The sequence below is a fragment of the Melanotaenia boesemani genome, chromosome 19, assembly GCF_017639745.1.
Source record: "Melanotaenia boesemani isolate fMelBoe1 chromosome 19, fMelBoe1.pri, whole genome shotgun sequence".
Lineage (NCBI taxonomy): Eukaryota > Metazoa > Chordata > Actinopteri > Atheriniformes > Melanotaeniidae > Melanotaenia > Melanotaenia boesemani.
This window is the reverse complement of record NC_055700.1, coordinates 16,508,703-16,524,419: the sequence shown is the minus strand read 5'-3', so window position 1 is coordinate 16,524,419 and position 15,717 is coordinate 16,508,703. Positions and strand designations below refer to the sequence as shown.

Genomic DNA, 15,717 nt, shown 5'->3' with positions numbered 1-15,717 from the left:
TATCAGATCAATTCAGTTCAACTTTATTTCTACTAACAAGTGATTAGATTTTGGGGATGATCTTGATCACCGCCTGGATCCAGAAACTTTTTTAAAAGGATTCTTTACTATGGAAAGATAGGGATAATTTTGCCAACAGAGCTTCAAACTCAAAAATAATGCCCACAATCATTGAAAAATATAAATAAATAAAAAAATTACAATGGCTTGGAGGAGGTCTGTGATCTTTGAGTGTTTCTAGGGGAAGTATAGTCAACAGAAACATAAAAACATGAAAGTATGAAAAAAATAATGCCATGGAACTGGTCAAAGAAAGGAATGGTGGACAGGTAGCTCCACTGTTTTCCATCCATACATCCATTTTCTATACCGTATTCCTTAAGCCCAGCCTTGCAGAGCATAGTGGTCCTGTGAATACAGACTCCAACCTCATAAGAAATACCTTATTAGACCCTATTTGACCCTACTTTTAAGAAACCTCACTTTCTCTTTAAGGTTTCCAGTTCTGACGTGGAATTGTCCTCAATTCCCCGGTTAAAGTGTACCTTGGATCCAATGAGATAAACTTTGACTTGGGTTGTGACCATAAAACTGATAAGTACTACTGTGCATGAGATTTACATCACTGACATTGCCTTGGGCAGCTCAGTCTCAGTCCTTACAGTAACAAATGCAGTGAATTTGTCAGTTTGACTCCTCCCCTGTCTAATTAAGGCCTTTAATACAAGTAGCACTGGAAGCCAGACCAGCATCTCCCACAAACTCCATCTGCTAACTTCATGATGACACAGGAAAAAATCATCATTCTCTCTGTTTTTCTAGCCCTGATATGTATCACTCAGGTGAGTTTATAGCATTTTGCTTTATGTTTTATGACATTTAGTAGAATAAAAGGCAATCACTGAGTTCAATATTTGTCTTTACAGGTCAATGCGCTACCTGTTCCCGAGAACTGGAATGGTTTGATCCAGCGGACAAAGAGATCCCTGCTCTGGCGTTGGAACAGTCTGAAGCCCGTTGGTGCCAGCTGTAGAGATCCCTTAGAGTGTGGCACAAAATACTGCAGGTAGGGCAGAGATATTCTCTCATACTAAAGCCTTAACATTTGAGACTTAAAGAGACATCCTTGCTCACTCAGTAACTGTCTTTCCTGATGCATTTCATTTAACACTTGAAGTACTCTTAATATTATTTAATATGTGCACATTTTGTCGTCTTTTTAAATTTCTATTCTACCAGAAACAACATTAATGAAATTAAATAGATTTTATATCCCTTCACATAGTTGTCATGTTCTCTAAAATGTGATATTTCTCTACTGTTTCCTTGCAACTGCATGTTTTGAACCAAGTCAGTCAGGACACTGTAGTAAAGTTGCTCCTTATCTTTACAGGAAAAATATCTGTTCCTTCTAATACTCCATCTGAAGAAAACAAACTATCAGGGTGGTTACAGAACACACATAGGCTTCAAGGACCAAACCCACCTGTCTGTTATTGCTTCTCTGGTCTTTGGGCTTGATCCGCAGACCTGTTGGAAGCTTATCAGACCCCGTGCATTCAAATGAAGTGATAATTCCTGCAGAAAAACAAAGCTGTAAAAGCTGTGGACACACAACCAGTCAGATGGCATCATCTGGAGTGATCTTGTTTGCTACATCAGCAAGGCTGTGTAATCTGAATGTGTTTTTGATAAGAAAATATAAATATTCATGCAAAGTTTTGGAGGGGCTCTTGGTTTATTGGTTCATGTTATTGTTGTATATTTATTTGTAAATACTGTACACTGTGAATATTCAAATATACGATATATATATTTTTTAAAAAGTTGTACTACTCACATCTTTTTTTCCCTTGCCTTTTTACTCTTAAAAATATTCCTGCTCTCTGCTGTTATGTTGTACCTCAATGACAAAAAAAGAAAAAATGGAATCTGACCTAAGATAGCTGGACAAAAATCTGTCACTCAGGCAGTAATACACAAAAAGGTATCCTGTTTCTCACCCTCTTGGATTAAATGTTTTCTTTACGGGCCGTAAATAAGCTCTGGATTATCTACTGCAGGTTGTGTAATCAGTTGTACAGGCCTTGTTTCAAACTTCCTTTTCACATCCAACTGATCTATGTTCAAATAGAGAGAAGCCAGGGATATTTCCTGGATTATATAACAGGGACAAGTAGGTAACATTTTTATAAGATCAAAATTCACATGAGCATTCATTTGAAATACATCTTTTGGTATTGAAGATCCTAAAGATTTGCAACTCCCCTGCTTTGGAAAAGAGACAAACCATGTCATCTAACTAACGAGAATGCCCTTAGCATTAACCATAACAGAGGACAACAGCACCACATAAACCAGGGCTACTCAATTCAGTCCTACGAGGGCCACAGTTCTGCAGATTTTCAGTGTCTCCCTGCTCCAACAAACAAATTATTGATTTGTGCAGAATTTCATAGGCTGTTGGCTCGGTTTAATTTTAATCAGGTGTGTTGGAGCAGGTAGACAACAAAAACCAGCAGGATTGCGACCCGCGTAGAACAGAATTGTGTAGCCCTGTTGATGCATAAAATGTTAAGCACTCATTTTGACCACTAGATGGCGGCCTTGCCCAGATTTGTATGGTAAATATAGCACCAGCACGTCTGACGACAAAAGGCTAAATAAACGTTATCAAATGATAATTGCAGAAACGGTTGCTGAGATTACTCCACTTTTACTTTTCTCTTTCCTTTTATTGAATTTCAAAATTCAAATAGTTTTGAACGATGATATGATAATAAAAACAGGTTAAGCTGGTTATTAAATCCGTTTATTTATAATAAGTGGAGTCACTAGATTTTATGTTGCAGACTCGTTAGTTTATAGTTCTTTGGAGAAAAGAAAAGAAAACATATTTTTAGGCTTTGTCTGTTTTTTTCCACCTGATGTCTTGGATACTTTGACTTGCAGAGACTTCTCTCTCCTCTCATTGGCTGAAGCCGTCGTGACGCAAAATGCCAGCCTGCCATAGCGGTGCTGAAGCCGCGGCGCGGGGACTGATGCTCTCTTCTGTCCGGACCTCAGTGTTGGACCGGTCTTAATGCAGGGGCTTTTCAGAGTTATCAATTCCTGTAATAACACGCTGATTATATCCGGTAACAGAGAAGTGAATAATCAGTTATTTGATTACCTGCAATCCTTTAAAAGAAACATTATGCTTGTGAGGTTTCGGACTTCATGAGGAACCTACAACAAGAGGATGGATATCCTCTCTGATTTTTGGCTGTTTTCAGGTAGGTTTTCCAGCAGATGAGCCTGTTTTCAGATACTTTACCTTGAGGCCAGCTGAATATTCTTGTTGTAAAACTGTTGTGTCTCTGCGCTATTTCCAGATTATAACATGGATTTTTTTTCTGTTTTCTTGGGAGCGTGTATGGCTGCTCTCTGTCTCTCTTGTTGTCTGGCATGCTGTTCTCATTAATTCACTTTTAATATCTCTTCATTCTGATAGGTAGAACACATGTACACAGACATATGGTTACCTACCTGGCTGTAAGTTAAGATCAAACATCTCTCATCATGTCTAATTTTCGAGTTAAACCCTAAATATTTCCTCACATAATGCAAATGCAGATCTCTATGAGCTATAATGATGTCTTGTTACAGACCCAAATCAGAGATAACAAGCAGCATCATGATTTAAATGGGGCCTTGGACTCTGAGATCATGTTAGATGGCTGACATGAACTGACAGCTATGCAGAGAAATTGTTCAGTTAATCACAGCCATCTCTGCATGCTCCAGCAGATTGATGCTAGAGCTGCTGCAATTAGATTTTTATTTTTTTTTATTTTCTAATTGTGAGTTAAGAAGACTTCCAGCAGGGACAGCAGACTACACAGGCTTATATTTCCAGATAAATTAATCTGGATTTTCAAATGAAAATTCTTTATTTTGAAGTGGTTCAGTTAATTCACAAACTTGCACCAAAAACATCAATAAGTCTCCATCTGAAGGTAGAAATGTCCATGCACGTAATATTACAATCCCTGGAGAAATAGATGTGTCTTATTGTTTGGAGGCTACTGACCAATGTCTTTGGGTTTTTATTGTTATTTTCAAGCCATATTTTGCAATATCGCAAACAGTTTTCTCCCTCTAGGATAGGCAACATTGGGCAACAATGTTTTTGTGAGCAATCCTAGAAGCAACCACAGAATAACCTGCACAGTGTCCAAACAGAACCTTTTATTATATGTATACACTACCATTCAAAGGTTTGGGGTCACTTCCCTATTGAATCCCATGGCAAAGTGACCCCAAACTTTTGAACGGTAGTGTACATGCATCTCTGTGTAAAATAGTTAAGCTTAAAGCAATTAATATAATTTAAGTACACAATCAAATTCTAATTTGCCCTTTGGTTGCACTGCTTTGAATGAACACTGCATCATAAATGGCTTAATCCAAGTTATTTCGCATGGTATTTGAAATTAGACAATACTGTGATGATTAGAATTGAACATGCCACTCATATTTGCTGTTCCAATGGGCTCATTTAACAGTTACATTATGATAAAAACAATTAACACATTGTCTTTAGAAACAGATGTGATTTAGGCTTTTAAAGCTTCAGTAAAAATTTGTAGTTTTCAAACAATGTTATAAATTCTTTACACAGCACTCAGATTAATGCCTTTCCTCTCTATAACTGTATTTAAATAAGTTTACAAGCACAGGCACAGTCTTCATGATTATTTTTCAGACCCAATATAATTTTGCATGTGGATTTCCAGTCAAGTGCTCTGCATATCATTATGACAGAACACTTTGAATGAACTAAACTGATGTGAGAGTATTTACTCCTAGCATTGCCAGCGGAGCATCTCTGCAGTGCAGCTGCCCTAGTTACAGAGCAGCTGAGTAACTGTGAGGGAACGTGGTTGGCCCAAGCCAAGAGGAGGGGTTTGTTAATGGCTGAGTGAAATATGAAGTGTATTCTACACTTAAGGCCAGAGACACACAACACAGTCTGACTTTGAGGACTGGTGGTGCAGAGTGTGATAGCAGTAGCCTGCAGTCGTGCTTTTTGTTCTTGTTTCATTCTGCTTCAACTCCACATGTAAAGCTGTATTTTACATTCTTTACGAAGCACTGCAATGTCTAATTAGGTCCCAGAGGTAGTGGGTCTGTTTCAGACCTTCAGCTAGAAAATAACAATCTTTACACCAACTCATTCCATGTTTATAAATTTACTCCTCAGTCTGTTTTTGTAATAAAGATCTTTAAAGGCAAAAAATCCCAGAAGCAAATCAGCCTACATGCCCGATATGCATAGGGGTGCCACTATAAATAGTTCTCAACTCACCATTATTATTTAACTTGCGTCTGCTGTTAATTGCACCCAGTAATTTTAATATCCTCATATCCACTCATCGGCATTCATAGTTTTAATATTGTTGCTGCACCATTTCATCATTACACACATTGGCTAATGCTATTCTCTTTCCCTCTTTCAGGTTTTAATTCCATAAACATGAAGCCAGCTTTCATGATCCAGCCTTGTCCGGCAGCATGATTGGAGCATCAAGTCTCTCAGGGCACACTTTGGTAGCTTGCCACTTCCCTGTGGTTCAGCTACCAACATGGCAGCTTCCGGTTCAGGCCCTGTGCAACTCGGCCAAGAGGCCCAGCCGGCTGTGCTCAGTCGGCCTGACTCGGGCTGTGTCCCTCCCAGAGCAAGATACTCTTAACCGAGAGCATGCCTTCACAGGTGGCCAAAGACATTTTTCCAGCAGTTACTGTAGTCTTAATGAAGACCGAACAGAAGAGGAGGGGACCAGTGACAGCAGTGGGAGGTATGACTCCACCTCATCGCCAGAAGAGACAAGTTCCCACCTTAAGAAGGAAAGCCCAGAAGCTAGAGGCAGCCAGCGCTCACACAACTCATTCCTTCCCAACACAGAGCTAGATGATGATGAGGAAGATGATGACAGTAATGGTGATAATCTTCACAGATATCATGAGGACTCATCTTTTGTTTTGCATGGAAATTCAAACTGGCCAATAAATAATGGTGTTATAACTGATACATTACCACATGGGGACCTGGACAGTGAATGGGGCAATGAAGGTACAATGCTGGGTACAAAGAGTGATCGAGAGTGGCTTTCTAACCAGATGGACTCGCTGCAGCCTGAATGTCAATGCGTTCATGTGAACAGATCTGGCATCACAGTGTCCCCTTGTTTGGAACAGGATTCCGACAGACTGCAGGATAACATGTTCTGCTGCATCCACAGCCAGAACAAATGTTCCCCAGAGCTGCAGTCCTACAGTCACACAGAGTATGTCAGTGATTCGTCCTGTAACAGTTCTGATGGTATCTTGGTTAACTTCTGCACCATCTATAACAGGAGCAATAATCCCGCCACCCCTCATGATCTCAGCAGTCCCCCACTTCATCCCTGTCATTCTTCTGAGGGATCTGTGTTCCTCAATCTCCAACCTGTTCCTCAAAGTCCATCTGAGCATGTGCGCCATGATGATAAGACAGTTTACTCTCCCCCGAAAGAAGAGGCTGACGTGGCCCTCTCTCATTCTTGCTGGTCTCCTCAGGGCCTCGACTCTAACTGCAACCTTTATTCCCTGGAACTGCTACCTTCGGGTCTCTCTTCTCTGGAAGTATCAGACCTGGCTGCCTGTCTTCAAAGCCAGTCATTATTGGCCATGGGAACTACCCAGAAATACTACAAGCTTGTGTCTTGTGACCTCTCCTCCCAGTCACCAAGCCCAGCCTGGTCTAGTCTGACAAGCTGCACTGAGGGACAGGGCAGAAACAGCCCCTTCCTTCCCCCTGTCAATCACAGGAGTGACGGGCAACTAAATGAAATTAAGGAGGTATGTTTGACAAAACAGTCCTATATATAGCTATTTGTGGTTGTTAATGTCTTTCGTTGGTCTTCAGAAAATAATTTCTGGACTGCAAACAGTAGTAACTCACTGGAAGCTCATACCTTCACAAACCATTCCCAGCCTTGTTTTAGGTTGGAGTTAGTGTTTTTTGTCCAAAAGAATGCGGTTCCAGAGCTGCTCTAGCCTTTTAAAATGTTTCTTTATTGCATATTCCAATCTAAGTTGTTTTTGAGTTGTTAACTGTTTTCACCTTGTGGTGAACCTGCTTTTTATTCAGTCTCAGAAACTCTCCTCCTTATGGTAGACTTGGATAATTATATGTCTGCTTCCTGGAGTGTGTTCTTGCCTGGATCTTGTGTAGGTGCTTTTTATTGCTAGGAAAAGAATCCTACAAATATTCTCCGCAGCTGTCTTCTGTGTACATTCAGGATATTTTCTGTTTATCTGAGAGTCGGCGTTTGAAAATAATATAATTTTATAAACAGAAATATTTAAAAAATGAAACTGAAATATGAAGTTTGAGCCTTGCTGGCTTCAAAAACGGTTTGTGCATCATTAAGTAACTGAGCCTGTATGGATGATCTATTTATCTTTTATAAAAGTAAAATCTCTTTTATGCGTATTTAGATCACCACTGATACAAAACCTAACCGAAACACCATCCATGTTTATTTAAAAAATCATTTAATGTTAACCAAAGACTTGTTGAATTACTGTGATAATGAAAACTGAACAAACTATTGGTTGATAAAATCTAAGCACTTCTGTTTTGCCTTGTGTATCCTCATCAGGACAAAGAGGAACAGCATCAAGAAAAAAGGCTGACATCTGCACGATGCAGCCCTAGGTTTGACTCTTCCCACTTTCAGACCACTGATTACCAGGTTGCCACCACCTCCACTGACAAAGCCCCCTGCAGAAAGCAACATACAGACGGGATCCAGAACGTCTCCCACTCACCATGTTCATCGTGCCCCAGCCGATGTAGCCCACATAGCAGTAAATGCCAAGATACAAAAGCTGCATTCACCCTACCATCTGCAGTTCAGGACCAAGCGCACAACAAAACAGATCCTTCTGAGATGGGTAAAAGAGAATTCTTTGGGATTTTTTTCTTTGTTGCTTGGGTTCACAAGTGCAAGAGCAAAATTAGCAAGGACATTTAGTTTTGCAAAGTGAATCTAACATTGCTTTTAACTTTTTCTTCCTGTTTTTCAGGAGCTTGTTCACTGGAAAAAGAAATGATGCACAGCAGTAAGCCCAAAAGACCAACATCTCTTCCAATCCAGCCATTTGTTCTGGTGCCTACAGGAAAACCGCAGTCCCAGGCCCAGCATCTGGGTTGTCTTCTGGAGCAGTACATAAATCAAAAGCACAACAAGCCTGGGGAGTCCCAGCCAGGCCTTGAGTTCAAAGTGAAGAGGAGCCAATGCTTATCTAATCTTCATTCATCACTAATGGAGAGCCACTGTCCCATCTTCCTGGAGGCTCCTTCTACTTCTGATAGCTGCTCCACTTGCACCCCGAGTCCAGAGTGCTTCGGTCACAGACACACATGGAACCAATCCTTCAAAAGTGAAAGGTGTCCACGTACATCAAAAGGCAGCCTGGATACACATCACACCAGTTTAAAGCCCAGAATAGTTCAAGTGCAAGATAACTTAAGTCCAAACTGTGGCAAAACTCAGACTAATAGTTCTGTAAATGGGATTACTTCCCCACATCAATCCAACCTTGTTAAGATCCCCACCTATCAGGACCTGATCACCCTTAGCTTGGAGCAGAGCCATGCCAGCCCTGAGTCCAGAAGCCCCAGTCAGTCCCTGACCCAAACTTCCTACCATCCAGGATCCTCCCACACTCCACCCACATTACCTTTAACAGCTGACACTCATCACCCTAACCTGCAAGCCACCCTGTTGCCTCCCACAACCTCACCATCACAGCAAAAGACTCTTGCTGATTCTAGCTTTTTCCACAGTAGTTTCACAGCTGCCCTTTCCTCAGTAGCTCCTCTTTCCTCTCTGAGCTCTCTCATCTCCTTGGCTGCTTCTGGCCTGCATCCCCAGCAAATCCAGGACTCTGCCAGGCTCATTTCGAAGCCGACTCAACACAGTGAATCTCTGATCCTGAGTGACAGACCACCTACAGATTTCTTTCTCTCGCCCGATACATCTTATGAGTCCATGTCTATCAGCCATCTTCAAAGAAGAGGTAAATGTCAATTTATGACAGATATATTAATACACATCCAAATAATGTAAAGCAGATTTGATAAATTTCAATCTGAAAGCAGAAAAAGTCAACTATTAGCAGTAATTGCTAGATCCCTCTTGCTTGGGTTGTCACACCAGTGGTGAGCTGTTGAGAGCAGCAATAAAAACTCTGTGCTGCAGCAGTGCCTTCAACACCCTGAAGGGGCTTCCTCTCAGACATGACCTATTTTTAACTCTCCCTGCACAGGATTGGTTGAGCCTTCTGCTCTGTAGCCTATGTGTTTGAAGATGCAAGCTGAGAGAGGATGAGAGAAAGAGTGATGCAATAATGCCAATAAGTGAATTTGCACCTAATCATTTAGTGTTAATGTTAATTTATGGGCTACTTGTAAAGTTAATTATACCGATGTTAATTTTTTATGGGATATAATCATCGATGGAGGCACTGCAGCAACAGTGAACAGTCAGTGTGGTGCGGCGCTGCAGGCAGCATCAACATGCATAAAGAATTTACCGTGACATTTGCAGAGGCTGGCCTTTATGAGATGTAGAAAGTGAGGCAGGGATCACTACTGAAATGGAAAAATCACTCTTGCAGCTTCAGTGTCCATTCACATTTGCATCCCTGCAGTATGATAATGACACCTCAAAGCAGTCTCTGGTATTTCTGTTCAGGTACCCTTTAAAAGATCTGCAGATGCTGAACCTGAAACATGTTGGGATTAGTATAAAAAACTAGCTAAACTCAACCTGTGTGATGTTTCCAGGATTGCTGAGAAATGTAAGCAGTGCAGTTGATTTGATCATGGCCCATTTTGGCAGCAGCAGAGACCCTGAAGAAAAGGTATGAATTTGCAGAGCTAAGCACCATGAATGATGTACTCCTAATGGAAAAGTGCCAAACTGGTATTATAGGAAAGGAGTCAAATAACTTCTGTCAGCAGAACATAGAGCATAGGACACTTGGTGAGATTTCTTTCCCTGTGGCACAGATGCGTCTGGGTAACAGCTCTTACAGCCCTACAATTGTTGGCCTTGTCCTGGAGCACTTGTGTCCTGCAATCCAGAAGATTTTAGAGGATGGTTTGAGGGATCACAAACTGGATTTCATAATCGGGCAGCGCCGCAATCACTCCTGGAGTGTGGTAGAGATTTCCACTACAATCGGTATGTTTAAATACTGTATAAAAGATCAGTTTGCTCAGCAGTACTAAGTGCTGTTGGCTTAGTGTTGTGGGGAAGAAGTATTGTCACAGTTTCCTCTGGTTTCTGTCCAACTCTGTTGCAGGTCCATCCACCAAGGTCCTTCACAGTCTGGTCTCCAAAATAAGGCAATGCCCCCAGCTCACCAGCCACTGCATGAGACTGAGAGCCTTCATCATGGGCCTTCTGAAGTAAGAACTAAAACTAGTAAAGCAAATACAGAAATTTTTTACATAAATCCAGTTATACTGTTCCTCATTTTTCTTCTCTTACAGCTTGAGGGCTTTGGAGTTTTGGCTCAGTCACCTACAGAGTCAAAAAGGTAAGTGCATGGGTAATTTACCTCAGTAACTCCAGGCAGTTGTGGCTCAGCTTATCAACCATTTTGACTGATTATTAGGCAAGCACTAATGAGGTATCTGATTTGATGTGCAGTCAGACCCCCCAAACACCAGATGGCAACAGGTTTCAATGTCACGGTGCCCAGTTTGGAAGCAGAAGTTACTAGACCAGGGGTGCCCAAAGTCGATCCTCGAGGGCCGCTGTCCTGCAGATTTTCCAATGTTTCCTGCTTCAACACACCTGACTCAAATGAAATAGATCCAACGGCCTATTAAGTTTTGCACAATGACTCACCAATTTGAGTCAGGTGGTTTTGGAGCAGGGACACATAAAAAACCTGAAGGATTGTGGGCCTTGAGGACCGGAGCTGGTCTCCCCTGTACTAGACATATAACCACATGATAGAAATCTGGTTATTGCAGTAGCCTCATAAAATTGCAGCCTTTTAGAAGATGTAGCATTTCTTACACAGGGACTTATATATCTACATGTTAACAGAGCATATCCAGCAGACAAGTCACAGCTGTTTTCATCTTTGTGTGTGCTTTACAGATGTGGTGGCAACATACTACCACTCTTGGGGGTTTCTGTTCATGTCACTGGGTCGTTGCCAGCCTTTGTTTCAGGAGCTGCTGCTTCTGCTGCAGCCACTCTCTGTGTTGCCCTTTGACCTCAACTTGCTCTTGGAGCCGCGGCTGTTACATCATAGAGTGTGTTCAGAGGTGCCAGCAGCATCTCCTCCTCAGCCATGCTCAGCCTTGCTGGTGACTAGTTGGCCAAAGTTACAAGTCGACAGAAAGGTAGAGAACAGCTATAGCGCCCAGAAAACTAAGCTCTCACCCCATAGAGGCCAAGAGATTCTGAATTTGCAGAATTCAGGTTGCTACAAGCAACAACCTGGAGGTATGCAGGTCAGCAGGAGTCCATTGGCTTCTATTCCAGAGTTCTTGCCAAAGGACCATGATCTTGAGAATGTTGTGACTGAAGCGGTAGATTTTAGCCAAAACCAAACAGATACTTGGTTTCAGATAAGTATGCACAGCAGGCAAGAAGAGAGGAGAGTGGAGCAAGACTGTGGGACCCAAAAAGCATCAACCTTTGTCCAGGCAGCGAGTCCTCATCAGGGCAGCCTGCGCTGGGCCAAACTGTTTGGAGCAGCTGATAGTCCCAAAAAAGCAGAGAAAAGTTCTCAGCATCACAGTGGAGTACAAACCAGGAGGTAAGAACCAGTACCCTTCAAAACAAGAGCAGATATTACTGTGATTCTCGCAATCATCTGTTTCTTCTTAATCCTAAGATATTGTTTTTTTCTATTTTCATTTGTTTTTTTTTTAGTGAATCAGCTTTAGCTTAATGAAAAGACCATCTTAATCTCACCACATGAGCAAGATCTATTCTTTCTTTTTCATGTTCACAGGCTGCCATCACAATGGCTACATTTGGACAGATCACAGCTTGGACTGTTGGCTCAATCCATCAGATCACTGAAACCAGGAGGAGCTCAGCTACACAAGGAGAGCTGAGATCTAAACCCTCTGTGGGGGAATGACAGAGTGGGGCCGCGGGCGGGGACTATGTGGGGGGCTATTTATTGTTTTAACAAAAAAGTCTGAAGTGCATGAAAATAAATTCACAGAGCTGAACTACACAGATGAACTGATTAAAAAAAGACAAAAGCACAAGATCAATAGCCCCTGGCCCGTATTCAGTAAGCTTTACACTGCACCAGCTGAGCTCCATAAAAACCATTAGCTACTGTAGTTACAAATAAAAATATTCAAACTTTATATTTTTTTAAATGTTTAAGGAAACACCTGTAGCACTTTGTACATTCAAAAGAAATGACTTGTTTTTAACAAGAACTGGTTTAACTTCACAAACACAAACAAAAAGATAAAGGAGGAAATGTCAGTCACAACATGAAAGTTGCACCAGGAAATCTGGCAGGTTTTTGCTCTCTGGCTCTCCTTAAAGTTGTCTCATATGACACCACAACTATAAAAACACGTTTTTCACCTGCTTGTGGAGAGCCATACACATGGATTTGTTGTCATGTTGAAGAAGCCAACATCATCATAAAGGCACATCATAAAAGCTTTATTTTCTAAGAAATAATGTTATGCATGAACATTGCGTGAGATAGTTTGACTTTTACAAAGTTTCTTTAAGTTTTTTAGTTGCATGAATTAACCACTTTGCTAACCTCCTTTGATTTACAGCACACCCTCAATGGTTACATGCTAATCCAACAATCACTAAAGCAGACACAATATGCTGTAAAGCTAACATCTGAAAACTAAAACATATCAAGACATGGGGGCAAAGCAAATAAAACACACACAACAAAGACAAAAAGTCAAGCCAGTGTGGGATGCTAGCCCAGGTAGATATGCTGCAACTTAGCTATCAACTTTACAAACATGGCCTCTAAGATTTTTAACAACCAGCTAAAATTCTGTCAAAGTTAGCTTAATTTTTCCTGATTATGGACTCGTATGTCCACAGCTTTACAGACAGAGCCAATCACATTAAACACAACACAAAGTTAATTGCTTAACAGAGACAACTCTGTGACATGTTTTTTTCTCAGAACTTTCCAGAGATTAAAAGCCACTCTGATGTTTACTCTTCTCCGTTTCTTTTTTTGCTATAGTCTGCATCTGCAGTATTCGACACTTTTTTGTTGCATAAAGAATGTGAAGAATGTGGATTGTACTCATCCTAGACTAAACACATGAAACAATCCTGAACCACAGAGGTCCTAAATTGTGGTTTTAATGTTGTGGCTGATCAAATTACATGCTTTTTTAAAGCCATACATGTTCACAGTGGAAATTGATATTAGTCATTTTTTACTGATGCACAAATGTCCACTTTTTTAAACACCTAGCTACATCACAACTGAACTCATAAACAACTCTGAGCTTAAAAACACCCTGTACTGCAGTTGTTTGTGCTCATATTAGCTATGAGATAAGATTTAATGATGCATCAGAACCTTAACCTTTTTCCAGCAATACTTAGATAAATAAAGGCCAATGACCATAATTGCCTGCACTTTCTGGAATAATAAAGATTAGGGCCTGTGTCTTTCTTCTGTATTTCCTGTTGGTGGATATCAGTCATGAAATGTGAATAATATATCTACTGTAGACTGTTGGGCATTCTTGTGCATCCAGACTATCCATTTCTAATACTGAGTGTCACTATCAACCTCTGAGTAGCCCAGTCTTTTCTCTCATTAATATGTGAAACAAAACCAACACTCTTACCAGCTCCAAACACTCCACACACCAGCCTTTTGTAGTACATTGTTAGTAAGGTTTTTGATTTGACTAACTTGATTTACTTCAGCTTTTTCCCAGCATGAGTTTACTGTAGATGCATGAGTTTACAGACATATGGTAAGTAATTCTGCCTTTACACATTCCATGAACTTTCTTACAGGTTCAAGATACAGTTTTGGAATGTTTTCTGCCGTTGGTTGTTTTTTTAATATGTCTCCCAGTGTTGATGCTCGGTTGCACAGGTACAAGCCATCTTGTGGCTGTTTCAGGTATTGAACCGTGTATCAGGACTATATTAATGCCGACAGAAAAGTTAGGAAAAACATGTTCTTTGCTTTTGCTGAACAGTAAATGTTTGATGTGGGAATTTTGTGAAACTGCTCCACTTTGTTTTATTATCTCTCTTCTCTGGATGCTTCCTCGAATGCCCAGCGACAATCAGCCCCTGTCAAGTCAACTTTATTTATAAGCACGTTTAAAAACAACACATGTTGACCAAAGTGCAGTACGACTAAGTGTGATAAATGTCAATAAAGACTCAACATATTTAAATGTTTTCTCTTTTTTCAGTCATGATTATTTCAATCTGAATATTTGTGCAACCTAACCCAAACTGTTCACATGATGAATGAGGCTTACTGATAAGCTCTGACTTATGTTGCAACATCATTACGCTGGCAGTGGTTCTTTTATTGGGGGAATGAGGTGCTTTTATGACTTTTCCTAAAAGATCTTAGGATGGCATAAAGTTAAATCTGGGCTCATCATACTTGTTAAGCTTTTAGCTTCAGTTATGGACTATAACTAATCCACAGGCTTTGCTCTGAAAGAATGTTTCTAATATGAACACAGACCTGAAAAGTCAATCTGTGTAATGTCCTGGGGACAGAAATGACCCAAACAGATAGATCGATATAGCTGAAACAAGCAAACAGCTACCCCTGGTGATTTTCAGACCTAAGAGCAGATCTGAAATATGCAGACTTATTGGACTTATAGGAGTGCACACACTGAGCAAGGTTTCAGGATAGGAAACCAGTTGAACAATTAAAATGACAGTGTTTTGATGTACTTAATGTGCTAATGATAGGCAGCTGAAAATGTAAAGACACACTTTGCCTTTACCCTTACAAAAAGATAAAACACAAACAAATTCTTACTTAAAATATAAAAAGAAATTGTTATTAAAATCCACAGTGCTGAAGGTTATTGATTCATTTATCAAATTTACCAATGTCAAAAGGCTCAAAATAGACTGTTTCCACCAGAATATTCACATCTAGTAATAATATAAATTCCTGTATTCCTCAACTACCAGAGAAATTACATAAGAGGTCTCTTTCTCTGTCTGTAAGGTTATGAATGAGCCTGTTCATCAGCTCAGAAGACCTGAGCTGAGCAGATAAATGAAGACAGGAGACAGGAGTGTCCGTACGACACATTCTTACAGTCTCAGATAAATCCTGGTTTGTTTAGTTTGTTGATGTGATGAAACAACTGCAGTTTCTCTGCAACCCCAGTTTTCACACACATACCTAAACACTGTCTGCCCACTAAAAAACATCTCCCATATCATATGTCTGTTATGTTGAGGCTTGTAGGTCACAGCAGTGAGTTTTCTCTTCATCTCAGCCTGTGGGGAAACACGTATGTGGTAACTGTCAAAGTTTCCCTTTTGTTTTTGATATTAGTACTATTTTGTTTATAACTATTTTTCTGAAAAGCACAAAGTAATTTTTTAGATTAGTTTAATTGAGAAAAACAGTGTAAGA

At 40.5% G+C, this 15,717-nt stretch overlaps 2 protein-coding genes across 2 annotated transcripts; both read left to right on the top strand.

Moving 5' to 3' along the window:
- The first annotated feature begins 617 nt into the window (after positions 1-617).
- LOC121629540 (liver-expressed antimicrobial peptide 2) lies at positions 618-1,721 on the top strand. Its single transcript, XM_041969165.1, has 3 exons — positions 618-842; positions 927-1,066; positions 1,394-1,721. The coding sequence occupies exons 1-3, from the start codon at positions 780-782 to the stop codon at positions 1,413-1,415; spliced, it is 225 nt and encodes a 74-aa protein (XP_041825099.1). The 5' UTR covers positions 618-779; the 3' UTR covers positions 1,416-1,721.
- A 1,481-nt stretch (positions 1,722-3,202) lies between these two features.
- On the top strand, positions 3,203-12,674 carry LOC121629537 (iporin). Its single transcript, XM_041969161.1, has 10 exons — positions 3,203-3,275; positions 5,502-6,882; positions 7,689-7,983; positions 8,116-9,111; positions 9,881-9,957; positions 10,106-10,280; positions 10,402-10,507; positions 10,592-10,638; positions 11,211-11,877; positions 12,076-12,674. Exons 2-10 carry the CDS (start codon positions 5,557-5,559, stop codon positions 12,179-12,181), a joined length of 3,795 nt encoding a protein of 1,264 aa, XP_041825095.1. The 5' UTR covers positions 3,203-3,275; positions 5,502-5,556; the 3' UTR covers positions 12,182-12,674.
- The last annotated feature ends 3,043 nt before the right edge of the window (positions 12,675-15,717 follow it).